General features: G+C 45.4%; 1 protein-coding gene across 1 annotated transcript in view; it reads left to right on the top strand.

Annotated features, from left to right (window-relative positions):
- The window catches only part of roraa (RAR-related orphan receptor A, paralog a), a 209,360-nt gene that overhangs the window by 131,277 nt on the left and 52,500 nt on the right, over nt 1–25,583 (top strand). Inside the window, exon 2 of the mRNA XM_056281467.1 lies at nt 8,632–8,661. Coding sequence (XP_056137442.1) covers nt 8,632–8,661 — 30 coding nt within the window. The remainder of the gene's footprint in view (nt 1–8,631; nt 8,662–25,583) is intronic.

Below are 25,583 nucleotides of genomic sequence, written 5' to 3'. Positions count from 1 at the left end.
GAACAGATATGTTGGATTCCTACAGTTGTCAGCAAAGTAGTTATGACACAGTGGAAACCATGTCTCGTGGGCCGAGCATCCAGACACGGTGCCCTCAGGGTTGAGTCGCCCAGGAGTCAAGTGGGACAAATAAACAAGGCGACACAGCTTACTCATTTCATTACAACCATGTCAAATACCGCCAGTTTGTTTCTCCCTCTATCCAGAAGAGAGGCATCTTGACTCTGCTTTGCATCGCCTTATCCTGTGTTATCCTCCGATCACATTTACATAGAGAACGCGGTGAGGTGGGAGAAGGCAGCAGACTGAGGCACACTCCACCTGCACTGCAAGAGTCACTCTGTGAAATATGTATTCAGCCTTTCATCAAACTCTTTATCCGCCACATATGGCTTATCCTCATGTGTAAGGTCCTCTGTTGTGTTAGCTTTGAAAAACAGAGGGGGGGGGGGGCTGTGATCTGTGTTCTATTAATCATAGTCCAGCTTCCTGGCTGTCCTGTTATCACACATGTGTGTAATTACGAGGTATTTGTGCTGTAAGCGTGGCGCTGTTGCCTGGAAATGGAAAAGTGGCTCCACTGATGAACTCCCTGCTAATAGGGCTACCTTTGATCTGCGTGGAGCATGGAGGGCTTACAGGACTCGTACGTTTTAATTATGAAATACATGAAAAATAGATGCTGCACTAAGTGCCGGCCATGACTGCAGTGAATCGCAGTAGCTGTAAGCCTGCTAGTTTGCCTCTGATTTTCCTTCCTCTCCATCCTCCGGTGTTGAAAAATCTTCAGACTCTCTCGCTCTCTCTGACTCCTTCTGGTTCTGTGGATAAGCAAGAAAGACAAGTCCTTGATATTAATTAGAGGATTGACAGACGTGTAATTCATCTCGGAGGAAGTTTTCATTACATGGGAGGCTTCAGAGGGGCAGTTTGGCTTATTGGCAAGTGCTAAGACCAGACCTAATGGGGCTGCTGTTCCCTCCCCTCAGAGCAATTACAGCCAAGTCCTTATCAGCAGAGCCACGAGTCCACTGTTGGGAGACGTCGGCTACCTACACACACACACCAAGTGATTCTTCCCCATAGACGGCTGTTCATTAGACAAGTGTCCTCAGTACTGTGCTTTATTCCATTAGAATTGAGACTGAATGAGTGATGGTGGTGAAACTGTTTCATTATATTTTTGTGTCAGCTATAATAGAGTTTATATTAGCTGACATTAGTTTGTCATCGACGCTCTACTCTTCCCCCCAAGGTGATTACACACGCAGTCTTGTGAGTGCAGTCTATTGACAGACCCGGCCAGACTCTCTGAACAAATTGTCGCTGGCTATCAGAGCGCACATCAGGTCCGCTTTGTTAGTCTGGTTTTCTGCCCTGTATTAAATTATCCTTTTTCAAGGAGGGGGGGGCGCTCGGTTTGGAAGGTGAGTTCAGAGGCGATATGAGATGCACACCGTGTCAGGATTGGCCGGTTTGATAAGCATGTCTGTAATAGCGACATCCATGTTTGGCAAAATCAAACGCTTGCCCTTATGAAACTTGTTTTGCACACTGTGAGCAGCAGTGGAGCACAACAAAAAAGACATATTGTAAAATTATACCAAAGATCTTCATTACGTTTATTTCACTGAAATACGCAGCTCACTTTGAGCAAGTTGAGACATTAATAATAATAAGTTAAGACATTCTGGGTAGGTTAGCCTAAGGGGCCAAATCTCTTAAAGCCCGTCAGTATAAAATGTGCGTACCGAGTGAACGCCCCAGGAAATGAAGATAATTGTATTTCCCCTCAGGGCTCAAACTGTTCGAGGCTTAGGTAATTCATTGTAAAGTGATTAGAAACTCGCAGGTGTTGTCCTAAGGGAGCATTATTGTTGTTGCATTATTATTGAGCATTGTAGATAGTACTGTGAGAGATAACCTCTGCAATGTAATGCAGTGCAAGGCAATGCAACACAAAGTACGAAGGGGCAATGCGGGCTGTGCTTGGTTGCAATTTGTTAACATGAACCCATAAAACAGACAGAAATCATCATTAAGGTTTATGTTTGATATATGCATTGCGCCTTATAGGAAAAGGGAGACAAATGCATCATTCTGATTGAGTATCCATTCAAAATATTTGTTGTTGGGGGTGTCTGGGTAGTGTAGCGGTCTATTCCGTTGCCTACCAACACGGAAATCAACGGTTTGAATCCCCGTGTTACCTCCGGCTTGGTCGGGGGTCCCTACAGACACAATTGGCCGTGTCTGCGGGTAGGAAGCCAGATGTGGGTATGTGTCCTGATCGCTGCATTAGCGCCTCCTCTGGTCGGTCGGGGTGCCTGTTTGAGGTGGGAGGGGGAACTTGGGGGAATAGCGTGATCCTCCCACGTGATCCTCCCACGAAATTCCTCACTGTCAGGTGAAAAGAAGCGGCTGGTGACTCCACATGTATCGGAGGAGGCATATGGTAGTCTGCAGCCTTCCCTGGATCGGCGGGGGGGGGGGGGAGCAACAGCTGGGACTGCTCAGAAGAGTGGGGGTAATTGGCTGGGTACAATTGGGGAGAAAAATCCAATAAAAAAAAATTGTTACCTAACTCTGTGTTCTATGTAAGGCTCAGAACACATCCATTGGTGGCCGGCAGCATCTAGGTTTCACTGTAGCTCAGTAACACTCAAGTAAGCCAGGGTGGTCCGCTGGATATGGCTTGTCTTTATTTATGGTGTGGACCGGGAGGCTATTGGGTTTCGTGTGCGGTTGAGGCTAGATCACTGGGATATTACCACTAGGCTGGGAACAGCCCGCTCCGAGAGTACACAGAGGCCTCCCTGTGCCCCCGGCCTCACTTTGACCATCGCCCAGAGCCTTCCTGTATCCATCAGATCCTCAGGGACCAGCACACGTTCAGAGGAGAATTACTGTACAGCACAGCTAGAGCCAGGATTAGAGAGAGAGGAACATCACAGCAGCAGAAATCTTCACGTTTGACTTTTCACCTGCAGCACTGTACCAAGTTGCGCACTGAAATATTGAATGAAATGTGTTGGGGCATCCTGAATGAAGCTCTGTATGTCGAGTTTTTCGGCAATATCTCTGTTTTCACTGGTTCTCCGAGTACTCGGCAAATAAACACAGTGCTGTGCTTTATATATATAGAGAGAGAGGGGGGGGGGTTGGGATGAGCCAAAAGGTAAATATTGATATAACATTAATAGTATCAGTATCAGCTATAATCCTCTGACATGAGGGCCAGCTGCCCCGTGTTGGAGCCTCTGATTGTGCGGAAACAGAAACACTTTTGGTGCTTGTCATTTATTTTAAGCACTCGTCTAAGCGGACCTGTGCAACGATGTCTCACCAATAACAATAGCCTTTAAACGCGACGTTCCCTGTGGTACAATTAAAATTCCGTCAGAGTCTTCAATCTGCCTTCCAGCCATGCCTGCTGTTCCGGCGGCCCTCCTGGGCCACATCAATTCCTCTGCCGCAATGTATAATTCACGAGCCACCAAACAGCGCCGAGGACTCACCTGGAGACTCACAGGCCCAGCAAAGCAGAACTGCACTGGGGGGCTGGGGTGTGGGGTGTGGGGGGGGGGCTGTGCTAGAGCCCAGCAGACATAAAGTATGTAGTGGGCGAGGTGTGTATCTGACATGGCACCTCAGACAACAACACGGGCTCCTCTGGTCATGGGGGTGGGGGGGGGTGTCACCCTGGATAACACCTTGCGTCCCCACTGCGACGTTATTACAACTGTCTTTCTTACTAAGGCATGCATGCTTTATTTTATTTTATTTTTTCCCCTTCCTTTCTCCTTTCCTCACTCTGAAAGACAACTGTGGTGTCCTCTAAATCTAATTTGGATGTATATCTTCTATTTGCAGATAATTCCATAGCGATGCATTGGAGTAACCTGTAGAGTCTCTGAGTGGTTGCTTTTAGTTAAAACCAATTAGAAATGACCAGAAATAACAGCGCCTGGAGACAGAGAAGTCATTTTTCTCTTGAGCTTCCCAAGAGAGTTGGCCTCTCCATGGATTAAGTGTTTTAGTATATTAGGGGGCAGCTGATTAGAATCATTGTGCTTTTTTAATCATTAAATTTTTGCATGTATAGTTTATAGCAGTATATTAGCTAAGGCTAAGTGTGTCACTGCAAAAGGGAGGATTGTTAAAATTACATAAAACTTGGCCATCGGAAAGACTTCCGAAGTTAGACCGACACTAAGCTCCCTTAAACGGCTCCACCAGCTTGTTTTATGGCTTTATTTGAACGAGTGTGACTATTCGAGTGACATCTCATTATGCTTTAGCAAATTTTATGGCTTCCGGATGTTGATATCTGTCAGCCCCTTTTTGCAAACATATTTTTGAGAATAATTAGCTGAATTTGCGATTTAAAGTGTGGTAAATGTTGTTCTAATGTCTGTGAGCCACAGCCGTCTCAAGAGTTTTGTTTTTGTTTTTTTACTGGTTTAGATTAGTTAATTATCTTTAATCCATCATCTATCTCAGATTATTAGTTTTAGTTTAATTTCTTGACTCTTTTGTAGACCCACAACTTGTCCATGTTATGGCACAAAACTTAAGCAGCTCTTAACTCTTACATAGCTGATTGCCACAATATTCTTTGAGTTTTCTGATGCCCGAGCGAAGGACAAATTATGCCCAGAGTAAGTTTCAAACAAGGCATGTAGAACCAGCACATTAGCGGTCGAGGTGAGACGCCATAAAAAGAGGGGCTATGCAACTACATGTCATTCCTAGGATGACAAAGCCAACCACCCCTCATCAGTGTTCGCCGTTAACCTCAGGAGTAGCCACTAACACGCCACACTGAAGTACCACAAGGAAAGGTTTGAAATATTGCCATCGTGATTACTTCATTTTAATTTGAATTATTTTCTTCGAGGCATTTATAGGGAATGAATTGCTTATTTAGCTACGATAAAGACCCCCTAATTCTAAAGGATGTCTCCCTTGTCCCAACGTGGCCCCCTCAGCGGTTCCTCCTGCAGCTGGGTCTGTTTTGCCGGCTGTGTCCTTGTGTGCAGCGGGCATGCAGTGGCGGCGTGCGGAGGCGGCTGTTGCAAGCGGGCCTCCTGTCTCCCCAGACTGAACAGTGAATGAGGATAAGTGAGGAGCGCCAGTCAATGAATCAAGCAGCAGGAAGGGAGCAGCCAGGGGGAGAGTGTGACGTCCCCACGGGAGAGGCCTCGCATTAGGAACTTCCTTGTCTGTGTGTTTCTGGCACAGGTTAAATGGATCGCTCCCATTAGCGCGCTGAGAGGACAGCTCCATTATATGAAGGAGACTGTAACTTTGAATGTCACGGTGCAACAACCCCAGAGCGTGCCTCGTCTCCCAGGGAGGCAGGGTGACAATAACCATCCATGATAATCATTCCCTGTCAGGCTTTAAGGAACCCGGAATTATGACGTACGGCCTGCCGCGCGCCTCAGACTTCATTACAGCACTGTCACTTTGAGTCACCTGCGATGGCATGGTGCTCCACAGCAGGCTGCAGGACTGCCAAACCTTGGCTTCACTTCCCTTTCTGTCTAAGTGGCATGTTTACAGGATGTGTGCCCCCCTGCAGGTAGATGTGGTCGAGGTTAACCTCTAGCCGTCTGCGCAGTGCCACTCTCTTCCTCCGTAGCATGGGCGAAGTCTCATGAGAAGAGACTGCGGAGCATTTGCTGAATTGTTTACCGATGTGAGGGAACATCTGACTGATCAAAGACCCAGTGATGACAGCCCCCCCCCCCCCCCCATCGTGACAAAGTTTGAGGTCAGAAACGGGTCCAAAGAGGGGAACAATATGTGCCTTCTTCGGACTCTACTGAATCTATTGTAAATCAAACAAATAAAGACCATGAGGCCCACAAGCGCATGTAATCACATGCATAGACGATTTAATAGTGGATCCCCGTGCTCAGAGAATGTTTATACCAGCTTTTCTGTCAGCCAAGGAGAACTTCACCTCTAGGCTGACCTCTGAACCTGCCATCCATTGGAATAGACATGAGCTGGCAGGCATCGCCAGTGTCAGCGCCCAGAGCGAAGTTCTTCCCTCTCACTGCCTGACTCACTGATTGGCTTCGTGGCCCCTTTCTCCTTGCAACCTGCCATCGCTGGGGCCTGAATGACACATAGAGGAGGAAGTGGGCTCACTATCCACCCCTGGCGTCCTCATTCACGGCGTCTCAAAATGTTTTTATGTTAGATTAGTTTTCACATCCCCGTGTCAAATTTACAGGGTGTGTGTTGGGAGGACCTTAAAACAGTCACTGCTAGACTAGATATAGGGAAGGTGAGTGAGTACTAAATAGTTTAACTTAATATGAGAATTATTGCAACCCTGTAAAAATGTACCATAGATTTCAGAAGACTGATATGTGTACGATATGAGATATGAGAATGTTAAAAAAAGGTTATAATATATTCAAAGTGTGAAATAGTATGGCTTTATATTCTATTCAACACAGTGAAATGTAATTCCATTTCAGTTGCTTCACTAACAAAGCTTGCATGCATTTACCAGAAAAGGAAAAAAAACTACATAATTACTCAATATTGTATTATCTATCTCCCACTCTCGCTCTCCTCACATACACACTTGCTGAATATTAAATTTTCTATCCGTTTCGGGTATTTTGCCACTTGGTAAAATATTGTTTTATTGTGATATGTGAGTCCATAATCTTCCCGTAGGTTCGGCATGTTTCAGTTCATATTATCAGTGAGGGAGCCAGAGACAGTAAATCAGCTTCTGCATGTCATCTTTGTGGTTTGTGTGGCCAAACTCTGGCACATGCACACATTTATGCATACATATACAGGCATGCTCAAAGCACCCCACACACGCATGGAAGTACACACCTGCACAAACACACATATGCACATAACCGCTCACACAGACCTTGTGTTCCACTCACTTCCTCTGTCATAAACAATTTTCACAGCCACATGGTTGTTTAGATCTGTAAGATCGCTCTCCTTAGGTCAGACAGGCCCATTTGTTGGCTCCTCGGGGGAGAACACAACGAGTGAAGCCGTTATTTTGTCACAGTCACACACACACACACACACATGCCATAATCTGAAGGGAAAAAAAAGATTTAATTTTCGTTCTGTTTCCCTTAGCCTGGACAAAACTGCCTTTGTCTATATAAAATGAAACATGAATAAGAAAAAGAGAAAAATTACCCGAGTTCTCCGAATTCTGTTCCCAGCTGTAACCAGCCGTTGATTAGATAATCCCAGAACATCTTTCTGGTGTGTGTACAGTAGCATCTGAAAGGTTTGATGAGCAGCTTGGCAAGTGTCTCCTGTTTACTCAGTAAAGTTTCCATTAGTGAAAACCAGACCCGTTCCTTGGAAGGTTCTGGTTGGGCCTGTCAAAATAAATAGCCAGTTTGTCATTCAATACATGCAATCAACAGCTTCTGCACCGCTGCACCTTGATGCAACGATTCCCTTGATGGGATTGTGGCTAATTCTTACCACCTCTCTGTGTTATTTGACTGAAGCCCAAGATTAAAACTGGTTAACCATACCTAGCATAATGTAACAGTTGGGCACACAGATGCTTTTGGCCCGGAGCACTGGAACAATTTTAGCTCCATCACAGCTTGCTGGCCCCTAGGTTACTGTTTCCTCTCTTACTGATCAATGCAGTAGATATCAGATGACTATGTGTGCACGTATGCGTGCATATGTGTATGCATGCACGTGTATAGGAAGCTAAAGGGCTTATTTGTTTTCCCCCTCGTTGCTCTTTGACTTGTTTTCCCTCAATCGGGTCTGAAACATTGTTATCTCCGGCCAGACGCCTTTTTTTCTTTTTTTACAGAGTTATTGAATCATGTCAGCTTGCCGTCCCCCGAGTTCCAAATGCAAGCTGTAGAAAAATTAGCCATTGCTTCCGCATGACAAGTGGGATCTATTAGTGTGCTCTCGCCCTGCAAAGCATGAGCATCCAGGGGGGCCGCCGGGGACCACGGCAGGCTGTGCGCTCGTCCGCGTCAGCCTCCCGGGGCATTAGACCAATGTTGCAGACAAGGAAAAGCAGCCGGAGCCCGGAACCGGATTGGCTCATTCGATGAGTTGACACCCGAAGGGGCCGGGGAGGGAGGGGTGAGCAGAGATAGTCCGACTCCACCTCAGCCTGAGCCCGAGTGCAGGTCTGACTCACAATAAGGTCAAAGTGCTGTCGTCGCCCTGGGGCGGGGGGGTAGGCTGAGTCATGTGCCGAGGCCCGCAGAGGTCGACGTGGTCGCTCGACACATTAGCATTCCAAGTGTTTGTTTTCGTATGAGCTTTTTTATCAGCTGGCTGCAGAGGATGGCATTTTGGCCACCGTGTTGAAGATGTTTAGCGACGTAATGCGTTTGTATAGGTGGAACGCTCACCCACGTGCCTACCTTCTGCCCGGCGCCTGTCACCTCTTTAACCTTGAAGGGTGACATCTGTTTCGCCACGGGCTCTTCATCCCTGTCATTACGACAACGTTCACTATAACTATCACAGAGATGAAGACATCCAAATGAGGGGCTAGTTTAAGTATTTCAGTGCTGTTGTTGTTTTTTTCTGACTCGTCATTCATGTTTCTTATGCACTCTCCTTTTTGTTCCTTTGCAGGTATCTCAGTAACAAAGAAGACACATACCTGTAAGTACAAAAACTTCAGATTAATCTCTGTTTTTGTTCACATCATACTTATTTTATTCCCTAGCAATTTTCAGGACACAACTTGAAACCGTCTATAACAAATCGATTTTCAAATGACTTATTTCACCCTACATGTTCAAGGGGTGTACAGATGTGAGCGAGGCTATGTGATCCGTGAACATCTCGAAAAAAAGATCGTTGCTCTCCGTTTTAGCCCCACGGTACTTGTCTGTCGCCGTCCTACAGAAAACGCGATAGTAACATGGGAGAGGAGGACAAAAATTATGTGCAGTCTTGAGACTGCTTGATAATCATGAGCTGTTAAGGCAGCCAGTGCTTTTGAAGCTCCCCTTTGTTCTCTGCAAGGCCTTGCAGCAGAGAAACACGGATGTGGTGTGGGGTGGTTTGTAACCTTTGAGGCTGGGCTAACTATGCAGTGTTTGTTCCTGAAACGCAGATCCCATCAGAGCAATTGAGAGATGCAGAAGAAGAAGAAAAAAAAAAATGCACGGCGCAAACATGTCTCGCTTGCCAGCTACAAGGTCTCTGTGTAAACTCCAGCAGTAGTGAGTGAAGTAGACTCCCCTTCACCCTTTCACTGCCGTTTCAATATCAATCTTAACATGAAGAATTGATGCATAGTCCTTACCTGTATAAAGCAATGATTTCCAAGAGGTTTGTACTGTATTTTGAAGCGTCTGAAGTGCAATCGAAACGGTGTGTGTGTGTTCCTGCCTGTCTGTGTGGATGGAAGAGACTAGCCCTGAAGGCTATCCTTTTGCTCTGATCGTTCTGATGAAACTAGTGGAGAGGGAAGGCCAGAGGGCTTTTCTGTAAGAGTGGTCAGAGTGCCTCAGATAGTGAGAGCAAAGAGGCTGGATTTCGATCTGTAAAAAAAACAAAAAATACCCGTCTGAGCTGTATCTTACATCATTCAGCGAGGCAAAGGATATAATCATCCGCACAAGACAGCCCCAACCTGAGTCAAACAGACCACGTCAAAATAGCTGCATGATTGTGTGTTAAGCTGTTTGCTTGTCTGGAGGGGGCTGCTGTTTTTGTTTGAAGTACATTTTTGTGTGAGTCTGAATGTGTCCGTGAGTGTGTGCCTTCTCCCCTTTCGGCGTTCAAGGTAGAACAGAACTGCTCTGGCCTACCATCCACATCCCCCTTATCTTAATTAGTGCGGCATTAGGCACCTCCACACACCGGAAGAAGGCTGAAAATCAAAGAGCATGATTTAGGAGTCTCGGGTTCAAAGCCCTGGGCAGGGACTGGACTACACTGTCTCATTTCAATGAGAAATATTCAAATCTTGTCCATGTCAGAAAATCAAAGTGCAGCCCCTTAACAAGTAGTAGATTTCCCAGGCAGGAAGTGGCTTTATAGTCTCGTCAAGGTTGCGTGTGTTCAAAGAGAGGTTCAAGGGCCAGTTAATGGTCAGTGAGCATGCGGGGGGAAGAGCTTATGAGGGGAGCCTGGTGATTATGGCTAGCGAAGTGATAATGACCAAGATCAGTCCACCATGTGCAGTACGAGTTAGGCTCTACATCTACATCAGCCCTTGTAGTGAAGACTGGGTTTTCCACTGTGTCTGTCAATCATAGGCTCTCACAGTGTGTGGTTGTGTGTGCATGTTTCTGTGTGTGTATTTGCGTGTGTGTGTGTGTGTGTGTGTGTGTGTGTGTGTGTGTATGTGTGTGTGTTCAGGAGGTCCTTCAAGTTGAACCCAGGCCACAGGGATGGGGACGTCTCCGCCTAACTCCCCACTCTGCTTGAGTGATCAAACCTCTGAAAGCTCCTTGCCATGCCAGTCCCTCATCAATATAAATTACAGAGGCAGCTGTTCACTGGCAGACACCTCTCCTCTCCTCTCTCCTCTTCTCTCCTCTCCTCTCCTCTCCTCTCCTCTCCTCTCCTCTCTTGTCCTCTCCTTTCCTCTCTGCTTCTCCTCTGTTTTTTCTCTCCATCACACCTCCTTTCTCCTTTGTCAGAACTTCCCTTTTCTTTCCTCCTTACCTTTCCTCTTTTTTTCTCTCTCCATTTCCTTTACTCCACACTTCAATCCACCTGGCTGGATTAATCATGGAGCTATAAGAAGGTGAAGTGTTATAAATGAAAACGGATAGTTATATCATTGTGCTGATGGCTGTGATGTCCTTTTCCAAGTCAGGCTATGATAGGGACTTACTCAGACAGATTTACTGTCTATGGGTGCAGTCTGGCTCTCCCTCCACCCCCCTCTAGCTCTCACTCTCTCGCACCCCCCCCAACTCTCTCTCTCTCTCTCTCTCTCTCTCTCTCTCTCTCTCTCTCTCTCTCTCTCTCTCTCTCTCGTTCTCTCGCACCCCCCCCCCCCCGCATTAGAGGTGGTTCTTCTCTGGCTCTTACTCTTAGTACAAAGCTGTAATTCTCAGCAAAAGTCAAGTATGACTTTCTTTAAAATTTCCCCTGACAGCTTTATAGACAGTGTTTTATTTTGTGCCATTCACAGAAAAGGGACTTGCTGAAGTACTCCCACTGCTCAGGTTGCTTAAACTAGGTTTCAGCCCCAAAGTATATATGTGTATATGTAGTATGTATATATATATGTGTGTGTGTATATATATATATATATATATATATATATATATATATACCCTGTTTTGAGAAACAAAGAATGAAAATGTATGTGAAAATATGATAGTCCTAACTTATTTTACAAGAAAATTTCAAGAGTATAAAAATGAGTTGGTGTATTTTGGATCATCACCATGGACAGTAGATAGCTGTCATGCCCTTGCCAGGTGATGGTGTTGCAGTGAGATGAGTCTCTGTCAGGACCTGTTGAGGGAGATGGTGGAGTGGTGGATCAGATGTACCAGCTGATTACACCGAGATCAGACGTCTCACCTCTAATCTGCCATCGGCAGCCCGGGGGCTCTATCTCGCAGGTCAGATAGCGGAGAGCTAGCTAGCACACAGAGGACACACATACAGGTTATCTAGCCAGGATGCTCTTCCTCTCACTCAGAGAGCAGATCTCACGATTACCAAGGGCTAATCCTCTCTCTCTCTCTCTCTCTCTCTCTCTCTCTCTCTCTCTCTCTCTCTCTCTCTCTCTCTCTCTCTCTCTCTCTCTCTCTCTCTCTCATTTTCTTGCAGCTGTAAACACACAATGTGCTGGTTGTCAGCTGACTGTATAGGCTATTATACACAGTGAGGTGAAAGCCTCGATTTCCATAACAACAACGGTCTCTTTTCTGCACTTAGATCTGCGAGAGATCACATATAAATGGGTGAATTAACAGATCAGTTAAACAAACTTGATATTTTCAAGGGTTTGTAAGATGTGTTGTGTCTGAGTGTAGACCGGCCAGATGGAGGCAGTAGCGCAGACACGAAGCTGGCAAACACAGAGAGCAGACAAAAGAGGCCTTTCCTCCTCTCAGTTATGTAGATTAGCTGTACAAAGTCCAAGTGCTGAGAGAGAAAAAAAGAAGAAATACTGTATCAAATCAAATCAATTATATTTATGTATGGCTGTATGGCTGTGCCCCTTGCATCTTTGTTATCGAGTTTTGATACATGGACATTGCAGCCTCTCTCTGTTTGTGAGTGAACGATATAAGATTTGAATATGGTAGTATTTGAATGTCAGTGCACTCCCTCAGAATGCACACATACAGGGGAAATATACCCAAAGGTGTGATTGTGAAACTGCCGACATGCTAAAATTATAAAAGCGTTGCAATGTAGTTGTTTCCGCAGTCAGTATGAAAGATATAACTGTGAAATCATCTTCTGTATAATACAACCATCATAGTGATCTGGTACAGAAACTATGCTAACATTGATGTTTTTGGGGTTTTTTTCAAGAATTTTTTTTGTGGTATTTCCTGCCTTTATTGGATAGGGATAGTAGAGAGATAGAGATAGAGATAGAGAGAGAGAGCGAGAGCAAGAGACCGGAAAGGCAGGGGAGAGAGAGGGGATGACATGCAGCAAAGGGCCCGGGCCGGATTCGAACCCAGGCTGCTGCGGTAAAGACTCAGCCTTATGCGGTACGTGCTCTACCAGGTGAGCCACCGGGGTGGCCCCAATATTGGTGCTTTAACCAATATGTCCAACGTGGTAAGGTAAGGGGTCTCGCCTCTCTTGTAAATGGTACAGTACAGCGTGTCAGATTCCACTCAGGGTTTCTTAACCGCACCATGAGGATATATTGGTTCTACGAGTTGAGGTATTTACAGCTAATCAAACATGAGATTTATGGCCCTTAATAGTGCTGTACAACGCCAATTTAGGAGAATAATATGTCCCAGTTGCTGTCTAATTTTGCTTGGCAACAGGCGTACTCCTGTGGAATCGCCCGGGGCAGCGCGAGTCGTCGCTGCATAGCTCAGTGTTCCACGCTCGGTGGCTGTTTGAAGGTGTTTCATCACATTGTTGCCTTGATTCAGCTCTGTGGGGATTTGTTAGTTGCACTCATGTGGGAAGTGCATCCAGTACATTGTTAAGCTAGGGCTGATAATGAAGATCAGCCAGCCAGAGTCCCCTGAGCTACACAGAAAGGGATAGTCTTGTGAGACGCACAACGCAGACACACTGGAAAAGGATGAGCACACACAGCAATATACCCGGACGCGGAGGAATGATAAACACAAGGCACACGGTGCAACACTGATCCGCGCCGTGGCATGTTATAAAAAGCGTATTATACACATAGCACGCGGATCATTAAACCATCAGCGACGCTCTATTCTTGCCATTTTAAAGTTATTCAAGGATTACATAGTTAGCATTATAACGTGTTATCGTTGAGAACGGTTTAGGAATAATTTCATCATTGTGGAGTTCTTGCTGTGATCTTGCTTCTTTTTTCTGGAACTGGAATCAATAATGGCAGGCCCAACAAGCACAGAGGCTTATTCTGTGGCGCTATTACTTGAATTATTTGATTCTCAGCGTGGCACTGGAACATTTTTTTCCCCCCTCTTCTTCCAAAGCAACAATGAACACTCAATTGACACTCACAACCCACCCCTCCTTTTTTTTTTCTTCTCTTTACTATAGATTATGTCTCTTTACTGTAGATTATGTTTCATTTTACTTCAGTTGTTTGTGCCGGGAAAAAATAATATTTTCTTTTTGGACACTTTAATCCATAATAGACAGTTATTTTTTTTCTTTTTTCTGAAATAGGTCAGTGTAATCACAACAGTGAGAGATGGACAGTCACAGTAAAAAGGAAATCAATAGCGTTATCTATTTGTCATAAACCAGGCCAGCATGATTTTTCTCCATTTTCCCCCCCACACTGTACTTTTTCTTCCTTTCTCGTTCTTTTCTCTCACCTCTCTCTCTCTCTCTATCAGGTCCTCATTTTTCAGTAAAGCATTATATGTCTGCCATTTTGTAAAATTGCAAATGGCCTTTGTACATCCACTTTCTTTGTGTAAGTTTGTTGAGGTAGGAATGCTTGTTTTTATCGCCTCCCGGGAGGGGGGGGTATTCTAAAAGGAGCAGAGTGGTGTGGGGAGCAGTAGGGTGGGCGAGCGGCTCTTTGTAGGGGCTGGGGGTTTGGGGTGATACTGGTGGGAGGTGGTGGGGGGGGGCCTTTGTGGGCTCTTAATCAGGTGCTTCTCCTGGTGCTGGCTCTTTCAGAATGTTTATAGCCGAGCGAAGAGAGGCCTCGTCGGCTCTCCCCTCACCCCGTCTCTTTGTGTCTTACTCGAAAATGAAAAGGCCCTGTCTCGAAGCGTCGCCAGAACAGAAAACAAGAGTAAGTGACATGTGACAAGGACACAATGCTCGGATGGGCCAGCCAAAGTAAGTGGCCCCATCTGCTGCGGGCGATTTCTCTTCCGCCGGCTGCCTCAGGTGAGGGGGGCCGGGGAGTGAGGGCTGCACTGAGATAGCCGCGTGTGCTGGGTGAGGCGTTTGGCATGGCTGGAAGGGGAAGAGCTGCCCACACATTCGCCGCAGCGCCGAGTCAACCGGCCTTTCGCGCGAGCAGGTTATCCGTCACTCGTCAGGTTCCCTGCACCTCATCACTTTCCCATGGTGCACGCACATTCAGCACAGGACAAGAGTGTCAGCACGTAATGAAAGGTTTGATTCATGGAGGGCGACAGAAGACGAGGTCATGGAGCTCCTCCAGATATGATCCTGAATGATGCTGACGGGAAAGCTTTAAGATGGGGGCCATAATTAAATGCCCTTGTGCCATCATCAAGCTCTTCTATTGCAGTCAAACACACGGACTTGTCTTCTCCTGCACAAAGCTTCTCTGCCCAGACCAAAAATGTATCTGAGACCTACTGTCTTCACTTCCCACTTACATAATTAAGCAAAGCACCACACAAAAACAAGACAGGGAAAATCTGCTATCCTGTTGTACGAAGTTCTCGACTATTGGCTTTGAAATTATAATGGCTATGGAAATGCGGACGCAGATCATATCGTCTTTGAATAATTGGGGTTTGTAATTAACATATATAATTTAATTCCTGAGTTATTTAGACTGAATGTTGTTGTATAAACTACGCAATGAGTAAGATGTTCACCGTAACAACATTCTTTGGGAGTATTTCCAGAGTGTACTTCCAAGGTGATCATCACAGTGCTCGTAATCGCCGATGTTAGGTTGGGACAAAATAAATAAATAAATAAAAGCCAAGGAGAGAAACAATATTGCTTGTGCACTAGACACCAACGTGTATCTGATAGAAGGTGAAAGAGATGAATGTGAAATGAGATAGATAACATTCCTTCTGCTCAGTAAAGACTGCGGAAGAGAGAGAGGAAAAAAGAGGGCTGCTTTTACCGAGAAGAAAACAGAAGTGCTCACAAAAAAAAAGAAGCTTTCAGTGATACTCTACATTGACATTTGTGCTGAACACATTGCGCACAGTTTGTTGAATTTGCTTTATTAGAGAAATGCTGTTCCCCCCACTCCACTCCACCCCACCCCACCCCACCCATTGCTATTCATTTGTGTTTCTCTGGATGTGCAGCGTGTGAACAGAAGAAAGCGGTTAACCCGTTGTGAAGTTAGCCGTTATCATTAAGATTCTCCAGATAACAGGCATGCGGATTTCTGCGCCTCAGCATTATAGGATCCCAGACATCAAAGGCAGGTTTTCATTCTACTGCGTCTGCAGCCGTTGAGGGGGGAAAGGGAAAAAAAAATAGGCAAGGAGAAATGGAGTCAGGAAAATAAGGCAGACTGGGAGAAGAGAGGAGCGGAGTACATACACTACCTTGTGGCGTGTCAGGCGACATGATGCTTTATAATGTGTTTGGTGCCACGGCGGGGCCCTCCTGCATAGTTAGCGCTTTGCTAAATTGGTGTCCCCTCTGATTAAGTGGCGCAGTCCTTAATGACGCTGTGGCTGACTGCAGGTTGGTTCACTTTAAAGATCAAGTTCATTTCTCATCACGGTCATTAAAGTGCACGACAGAGTAATTCAGATGATTTCACCAGTGTTTGCTTTTCCTCTCCATCTCGCAACGGCATGGCTTGGCACCTCGTACTTTAAATCACATATAAATACACCGTACATATATAACTTTATGAAAAGAAACACTCAACGGTAGGGGAAGTGCTCAACAAATAAGGAAAATCCCCTCAAGAAACAAAGCATATCCAACCAGTAGTAAAATGTGCAATCTATGTCTGAAAAATATTTTATCATTTGCAAACCAGAAATGTCCACACCGAATTAACAGGAATGAATTGGCCAGCAGGTACAGACATAGATATAAGTACCTATTTTGTAATTATAAATAGATCATGCCAATAGGCAAATACACCTCCACGTTGGACCGTTAGCGATCACGTGTTTTTGAATTTTTGAATGTCGCACCTCTCCCTTCCCTATTGGACATTGGGCACGTGATGTGCATGCTGATGCAGTAAATGGTAGGTTCTTTACTGTGTAGCTTTGACAGCTGATGATTGCTTATGGCATGAAACAGGCTTGTACTGTCTCATAAAGACTTGACTCACTGGATTATTTATATATATGTGTGTGTGTGTGTGTGTATAGCTTTTTTTTTCACGAAACCGTCAATGGTGTTGATAGAAGTGCTGAACTAATGAGGAGCGGAATGTCAATACCGATGCAGGAAAAAAAGTTTTAATACATAGCAGTACAAGCCTGTTTGTGATTCAACAAAGTGTGTGTTCTTAACTGTGTGGTCTTTGTTGAATCACATTAGCAACTGATGAGTGTGTGACACGCAAAACAGGCTTGTACTGCTATGTATTAAAACTTTTTTCCTGCATCTGTGTGTGTGTGTGTGTGGTTGTGTGTGTGTGTATATATATGTGTGTATATATATATATATATATATATTAGTGGTGGGACTTGATTAAAAAAATTAATCGAATTAATTGTGGGCTTTGTAATTAATTAATCGTAATTAATCACATTTTAATCGCATATCAATATTTGACACCAGAAGCAACATTTTTAATTCAAACAGGTCTTGGTAGATGACTAAATCAATGAATAGACACATACATAAGTTTGAACAACAAAATCCTGTTTATTTTGTTCAAAACAAGTTTGCTTTGTAAACACAGTACTTTTTGTAAGCCCTGATCTTCTACCACTGAAAGTGGTCTACAGTCCACAGCAATCCATTTCGCCAGTGAGTTTGTTAATTTATCAGACATGGACTTACTCATCTTGGCTTTGAAACCCGTCATCTGGTTGAGAGTCGGTTGGCGACTCTGCTTTGTTGTACTAGGAGCACTAGCGTTAGCGTCAGCTCCGGTGTTCGTACTAGCTGCAACGTGTTTCGCATTTAGGTGGTACCGGAGGCTTGAATAACTGCGGTGGAATGCGTGCTCTTATCTAGGCTTCCATCCGACCGTTTTTTAAACGTAAATTTCCCATCCACAGAGCTAAGCAACGCGGTGTTGTCCTTGTCGTCCATCACATCTGTTGTTAGCATACTAACTTGTTAGCCTGACCTACTCCGCCTTCCGCTTGACTGACGTCACTCGGTGCATCGGTATAATCCGTATGCCAGAAACGAGTGCACTGAGAAGCGTTCCATGTTTACTGGAGTGTAAAAATAAAATGCGATAAAATGCGTTAATTTTTTTTAACGCCGTTATTTTTCCAATAATTAATTATAGAATTAACGCGTTTAAGTCCCAGCCCTAATATATATATATAATTCCATCCATCCATTATCTGAACCGCTTATCCTGCTCTCAGGGTCGCGGGGATGCTGGAGTCTATCCCAGCAGTCATTGGGCGGCAGGCAGGGAGACACCCTGGACAGACCGCCAGGCCACGTACAGGGCCGACACACACACACACACACACACACACACACACACACACACACACACACACCCATTCATTCCCAGGGACAATTTAGTGTGGCCAGTTCACCTGACTTACACGTCTTTGGACTGTGGGAGGAAACCATAGCCCCCGGAGGAAACCCACGCAGACACGGGGAGAACATGCAAACTCCACACAGAGGACGACCCCCAAGGTTGGACTACCCCGGGGCTCGAACCCAGGACCTTCTTGCTGTGAGGCGACCGCGCTAACTACTGCACCACTGTGCTGCATATATATATATATATATATATATATATATATATATACTTTATACTTTATACTTTATATCTCATCTCCTATTTTGCATCGCCTTGTTTTACTTGGGAGAAAATATGATGGCGCTCTCACTTCTAGTTTGCTTTGTGAAAATCTTGTAATGCTATTTCAAATTCTATTACCCAGATATCACAATGAAGGGCCTCCTAATTCAGATTACTTTCTCTTTCAGCATGGTGCCATTATGCTTTTTTGCCATTACATCAGAGTGAGCTGTTCCACAGAGAGTATGTGAGAGTATTGAATGTAGAGAAGAGAGAAATATGCTGTTCTCCAGCATTGTGCTGGATTACAGAATCAAGGTCGACTCACAAGACACAGAGCAGCATTATCCCTTAATCCTGTGTTTTGGTTTCAAATAGCCTTTTTACACCTAATCTTCACAAGTAAAATGACAAACATGAATACTGAGGTAGGTGTTTAAATGTGCATTACCTTCAGTGTTAAGGTCAAAGGCTTATGCTGACTTAAAATGGCTCTGTATTTCATGGAAGAGCAGAAGATCACGTGTTTCTTACTCATAACACCACAACGAGCCTGCAGTACAGAAGGCAAGGCGGCCTTACAATGAAATTCCCCATGGTGGTTTTTGATCGAAAGATCCGGAAACTTTTTATCCCAACTCTGACTCATCACTTGTTGTTACTTTTTCTTTTCTTTTCTCTTCCTTCATCTACACTTTCCGGCCATTTCCTTCTCTGCGAGCATCTGATAAAGATTTTTATTTCCACCTACGTTATATCTCCTGCTATATTCCAGCCAGCATACTTTCTCAAGTCGTCGGGAGGAAGAGAATTACTGACACAACAGATATCCTCTGCAAACCTCTTACTGTGCTGAATGAGGCAGCATGTGCCCTACCCACAATTACCGAGTCGACGAGGCTGGCCTGAGCATGTCTGTCAGGCTCGGCTATGGCAGAGCGAGTGGAAACTTAAAGGTGCTGTGAAAGACTAAAAGTGGGCCAGCCGCTCCTGCCTCCTGTTGACCTACCTTGTTCAGAGGGTCCAGGTACAGACGGATGACAGGACTCCTCCTCAGCGGACCACATTACTAATGGGTAAGGGTGCAGGAGGAGCACACCCAGTGATGAATCACTCCGCTGCACCCCTGGCATTCTCATAAGTCAAGAGTAAAAGTGTTGAGGGTGCGTTCGCTAAAAGAGCTCCTCCGTCCCGTCCGCCACGGAGAAAAGTCCAGTTGGGCACCGGGAAAGGGGGGAAGGCTAAGTGGTGCACCTCGGGCGTAGCCTGAAGATCTCTCTCAATCTTGAGGAAAACACACAAAGTCCCTCTGGTGGGTCACTTGGCTTCATAAAGCGCCCACAAACTTAGGAAAAGTTACTTTCATGGTTGAGCGGCGCTCCTTTCTAATAAATGAGCGTCGCCTGCACCGAGTTGTTCGGGGGAGCTCCGACGAGCCCCCTGCATCACCTGAAGTCGCAGAGAGGACATTAAATATGTGTTCGTTTAAGCTAAAACAGTTTTCATTTAAGGGTTTCCACACTGAGCAGTCACAGGAAAAGGCGTCGCCTCATTACTCCCTTAAAAGCTTCAAGAGAGGAATAAAGGTAAATCTATTAGGTGTAAATGGGGACAAAATACTGCGCCGACTTAAATAAACAAGACTTCAGAGTAGAATTTTGGTTAAGGGGAGGCAAATCCATGTAAGAATATCACAGACCGATACTGTTTACACCGCTGTTTTGCTCTTTTTTTTTCTATCCTTAAGCCAGGAGGTTAACTATTTTAGTTTACACGCCTACCTCCCCCAGAGTTGATGTTGGGCTGTGTTGGTGAGGTTGGGGGAGTGTGTAGTTTTGACGCAAGGTAATACATCACACACTCCGGGGGGTCTCCCTGGTATGCTCCTCAATAATGAAGTTCATTCGTTAACTTCTCCCTCAAAGGCCAAGCTCCCCTGCTGCCCTTTTCAAAAGCCATTGCAACTCTAACCGGAGTCACCCCACTTGGAAAAGAAGGAAGAAGAAAAAAAAACCATACACACACACATCATCATGCTTTTCCCCATGACAAGCTTCGGTGGCTGCCTTCGCAGCACATGAGGAACAAGCAGGCCCATTATCAATCCCTCATGCCTAGTTATGACCATAATTATCACAGTGAAAATGACCTGCTCTGTTTGGTCTGGCCATGGAGGGGATGTGCCTCCCTAATCACCTCCTTCTTCCCGCCTGTCGTCCTCACACCGTGGAGATGGAGATGGTTTGGGGGGAGTCTTGCCAGTTCATTAGAATTCGCAGGGTTCCACCTCCCTGCCTAGCCAGGCTAAGCCTCTCACACAGGCTGCCATGCCTGCGATAATCTCCCCTTCTCTTCCCCTCTCCCTCTTTTCCTCTCCATCCTCCAATCCTTTCCCACTCTGTTCCCAAGGGCAGCCTCAGACAAAAGAGATGCAGTACAAGTCACAGCTAAATCTTATTTCTGTCGATCTATTGGAAAATTATTTGATAACCGCAGCTCTGCGGCAGCAGTGGTGATAACTTTGACCCTGCCTTTTAATTGGTTTATTCCCATCAATGAACTGGTACTCTTTCTCAAAGGAATAGACAGTGGAATGTAAAATACATGTATGGCTTGGTAGTTTGTAATATCGAGGCCTCATAACAAAAGTTGAAGACATGTTTGACCATTTATGAGAAAGTTGTGAGTGTTTTTGTATCCCTGTTCAAATACCACCGGGAGGCTGCCGTGCTGGAGGAACGGTGCACACAATCACGTGGGCTTCACACTGCAGAGAAGAGTGGCCTGAATCCATTTTCCCCTGTTTTCTCATAGCAGTGTAAACAAAAAAAAAATCGCATGTAATTTGGTCATTTAAATTCCGATTTGTTGCCACTCCCATACGTGGTTCTGATTCTAATGTGTGTCTTATTTCTGGCAATGCCACAGCCTGAACATCGACCAGAATTCATGCAAATTCGTGTGGCTTTTACGTCACTCTTACCAGACTTGATTATCTACAACCTCTTGCAGAAGATTCGAAATGTCATCCATCCTTTGAAGTAGTCGCTGTGATTGCCAACAGGGGCTATCCCGTCAATCACTCCAGAAGCACTGTGGGAAACCCCACCTTGTTCAGAAGCCTTCACAGTTTTCCCCGGAGGTCATCTCATTGAGCTAGGCTGTGATATAGTTCAGCCTGAGCACCAGGCCTTGCAAAAGATGTGGACACTTGAGCATATGGAGGACTTGGTGATGCCAAACAGGTTGGACAAGTTTGGTAACCCACCCTTGTTGCCATGTAATACTACACAACTGCTGTGCGCTTTTTCAGGGAGATCTGTTACTTCAAGTGTGTATCTTGTTGTTAAAGTTGCAGAAAGGGGGGGGGCGTGCGGGTATCATAGCAGTCCATTCTGTCGCCTACCAACACAGGGCTCCCTGGTTCGAATCCCCGTGTTACCTCCGGCTTGGTCAGGTGTCCCTACAGACACAATTGGCCGTGTCTGCGGGCGGGAAGCCAGATGTCCCAGGGGGAGGGGCAGGGTTGTGGTTCAGGGCGACATCTTTCAGGGTCTTGGCAAAGGTGGGGACTGACTCATTGTAGAGGTGGACACGGTCATACAGACAGTTCAAGTCCAGGGTTGGATGGTATGCCAGGTATACATTGGGCTTCCAATCACAAGTCCTTGGAGAGGCTGGCATTGATCCGCTGGATGGTGGCGAAATGGAAGTCCTTTCGCCGTAGAAGCGAGGACATCACAATCTGGGAGTTGGGGAAGTTTCTGGAGGCCTTCTCAATCACTCTTCTAAGTGACATGGCCACCCTCCTCCTCTGGTCAGTCAGGGTGCCTGTTCAGGGAGGAGGGGGTACTGGGAGGAATAGTGTGATCTCATGCGCTGGCGAAACTCCTCACTATCAGGTGAAAAGAAGCGGCCGGCGACTCCACGTGTATCGGAGGAGGTATGTGGTAGTCTGCAGCCCTCCCCAGATCGGCAGAGGGGGTGGAGCAGCAACCGGGACAGCTTGGAAAATAGGGTAATTGGCCAAGTACAACTGGGGAGTAAAAGAAAAAAAGTTTTAAAAAAAAGTCTCGCAGAAAGGTATTGAAGGAGGTAGTAAAAAGTAGTCCTCAATATCCTGAAATTTCGCATGTTGCTGTTTCTGCCAAGCCATTTACATCACGGCCCCATCACTCGCTCTTGACTTCTCACCCATGTATCCATCTGCACCAAAGTAGCTGCCATTGTACCACATAAAGCTATATTAACAATAGTGGCCCTCCCTTTGCCTCCTCCTCATCCTTTGCTGCCAGCTTTGTTCACCTGTCTGTGACCATACCAGGTACGACATCAGTATTGTTTTTCTCGATGGTCTGTTTATTAGCGTAACTAGTTCAGACTAAAATCACGTTAGCCATATTAAAATAAAATAATAACGTGAACAGCCAAATAAATCTACTATTCTAATGCTGATGTCACCCAACGCCACCTTCCTCTTCACCAGAAAGCACCGAGATGTCAGTGAGGGTTGCTGCTTGCCCTATTGATGTCTGCTTGGAAGAGGGAATGGCACCTCCAGCTCAGTTTGTCCTAAAGCAAGCTACTGGTCATCCCTTCCAAATCTTTCATCCCCGGGGACATGTGGATAAGTCTCGGTACATTGGTAATCACATCCTCCAGTTTCACAAGGAACCCCTGGGTGATGATTGATAACAGGCTGTCATTTTCTGACCACATGATGGCTTTCTCTCAGTCTGGTCGTTTTACTTTGTATAACATCCTTATAATCAGATTCTCCCTATCAGAACATGCTACCCTGCTCCTGGTCCTCATTTTTTTGCAGTTAAACTTTTGCAGTGTACCTCTCACTGGACTCTCAGCCCATGCAATTCAACTGCTGCAAAGCTATCAGATAAATGCCACGCGCTTGGTTTTCAACTTGACCTAATGTGAACATCACTCCTCTCTTTTTGCCCTTACCCCGGCTCCCTTGCTGGCACAATTTTCAAAATGTTGTTGCTGGCGTTCCAGATAGTTCAAGAAACTGCACTGGCTTACCTGCAAACCCACACTGACATGCTGACCCTCTTCATTGTACCCCTGGAAGGCTGGAAGGATACTGTCTGTGCCCTCTACAGAAGTGAATAGATCCAGCTCTTTCCCTCACCTGGACCAAAATGGCAGAACAAACTGCCAGTCTTTTATAGAAGAGCTACTGACTCTCACTTCAAGAAAGGCATAAAACATTCCTTTTCAAGTCTTGCCTTATTCTTTAAGGCAGTCTTTAAGGCGGTTTCCCCCCACCATCAAAAAGACATGCATGTTAGGGTTGATACTCCTGCCTGTGCCCCTGACCAAGGCAATGGAAAGAAGAAACTGGATTTGGTCCCCCGGGCACTGCAGCTGCCCACTGCTCCTATAATAGGATGGGTTAAATGCAAAGAGCAAATTCATTGTAAGAATACAATTCATTGTAAGAACGCAATGTCAAATAAAGTGGCCTTCTTATTATTATTCATCATGATCTCGGGTAGCACTTTGCATCTTGTATGATTTGTTGTTAGCTATTACTCTTATGTCCGTCCCAACTTTCTTATTGGTGTCTTCTATTGTGCCCTCCTACCTAAATGTGAAATTTTTTGCTCTTGTGGTGACAACTTAACTGTCATACTGATATATGGCAGATTAATCTGCTTTGTACTTTTAATTCTCCTATTCTTCACCTTTTGATTGAATACACCAATGCACTCAACATGACATGCACGCTTGGCCATGAAATGATTACTGTCTGACGTTAGCTGGTAAAACGTGATTTTATCTGCACTGACGAAAAGACAGGAGGCGGAGCTGGAGGTGGCAGAGTTGAAGATGCTAAGATTTTCATTGGGAGTGACGAAGAAGGACAGGATTAGGAACGACTATATTAGAGGGACAGCTCAGGTTGGACGGTTTGGAGACAAAGTAAGAGAGGCAAGATTGAGATGGCTTGGACATGTGTGGAGGAGAGATGCTGGGTATGTTGGGAGAAGGATGCTGAATGTGGAGCTGCCAGGGAAGAGGAAAAGAGGAAGGCCAAAGAGGAGGTTTATGGATGTGGTGAAGGAGGACACGCAGGTGGCTGGTGTGACGGAGGAAGATGCAGAAGACAGGAAGAGATGGAAACGGATGATCCGCTGTGGCGCCCCCTAACGGGAGCAGCTGAAAGTAATAGTAGTAGTAGTAGTAGTAATCTGCCAATTGCTTATTCTCTTGTTGTCCCTTTGGATTAAAGTGTGTATAATGCAACACAGGGCTCAGTACTGAGGAGCTCCTCTGGTGTCGCTCTTCAGAACAAAAAGGGGGAAGCAAATAATTTGAAATCAACCTCAAAAGACAAGATGGCGGAAAATGACTTGGAAGGCAGTGAGTACAAATTAGACCAACTGTGCAGGAAAGAAAAATGCCCGATGTAATAGTCTGTGATCCCATTGCTTAAAGTCTTAGTCGCCACAAGTTGTCTGAGTACTTAAAAAGGTTTAATTGGCAGCAATTATGAAATCGCCACAATGAGAAAATTCTCCTTAAAAAAAAAAAGTGCCTTACAGAGAAGTCGCATGACCTCATCTTTAATTATTTGCGTGAAGTGTTTGTTTATATCATAATCTTCCCAACCATGTGTGTTCCTTTCCCTTTACATGAAATACAGTCTTGTTGGAGACTTTTTTCCAGCCTGACTCAGTCGAATGAAGCGCCATCTCTGCGAACATCGAACGCTTTCTCTGTTCTTTTTACACATTACGAAACGCCCAAAGATGGAGGAACTGGCCAGACACTGCAGAGACATCAGCTACGACCAACCGCTGCAAAACGACAACAAAAAGCAGCTGGGAGGCGTTTTGATGTTTTCAATTAAAATAGTTTAGCGCTTATCAAAATTTTTTTCTTACTGCCTGACGCCACCGCCTCCCTCATACCTGGCAGATTAATATGGAGCAGACTTGCAAGGGATGCCTGAAATGATCTGCAGCTTGGTCGGTCCAAGGCGGACCAGTTACCTCTGCCGCCGGGTGACACTTTAAAAACAGTTGTTGACTCGTCGCCCAGGTACATTTGATTTGAAAACACCAGGGGCCCATTTTCCTTCAATAGATGGATGAATTAGAAATAAAAGACTAGATTCACAGAGCCCCACTCTATAAATAGCTCGAGCGGTACAAAAAGGAAGGGAAAAAGGCTATACCCTTGTCAAGCACTTGCTTTAAGTGTGACAACACTTTAGCTGACAGCTGTATGCTACAGCTATGTAGGAACAACAGGCTTTTATGTCTTCTCCTTTTGCCCTTGTTGTTCT

The sequence above is a fragment of the Lampris incognitus genome, chromosome 6, assembly GCF_029633865.1.
Source record: "Lampris incognitus isolate fLamInc1 chromosome 6, fLamInc1.hap2, whole genome shotgun sequence".
NCBI lineage: Eukaryota > Metazoa > Chordata > Actinopteri > Lampriformes > Lampridae > Lampris > Lampris incognitus.
This window is presented reverse-complemented; position numbering and strand designations above follow the sequence as displayed.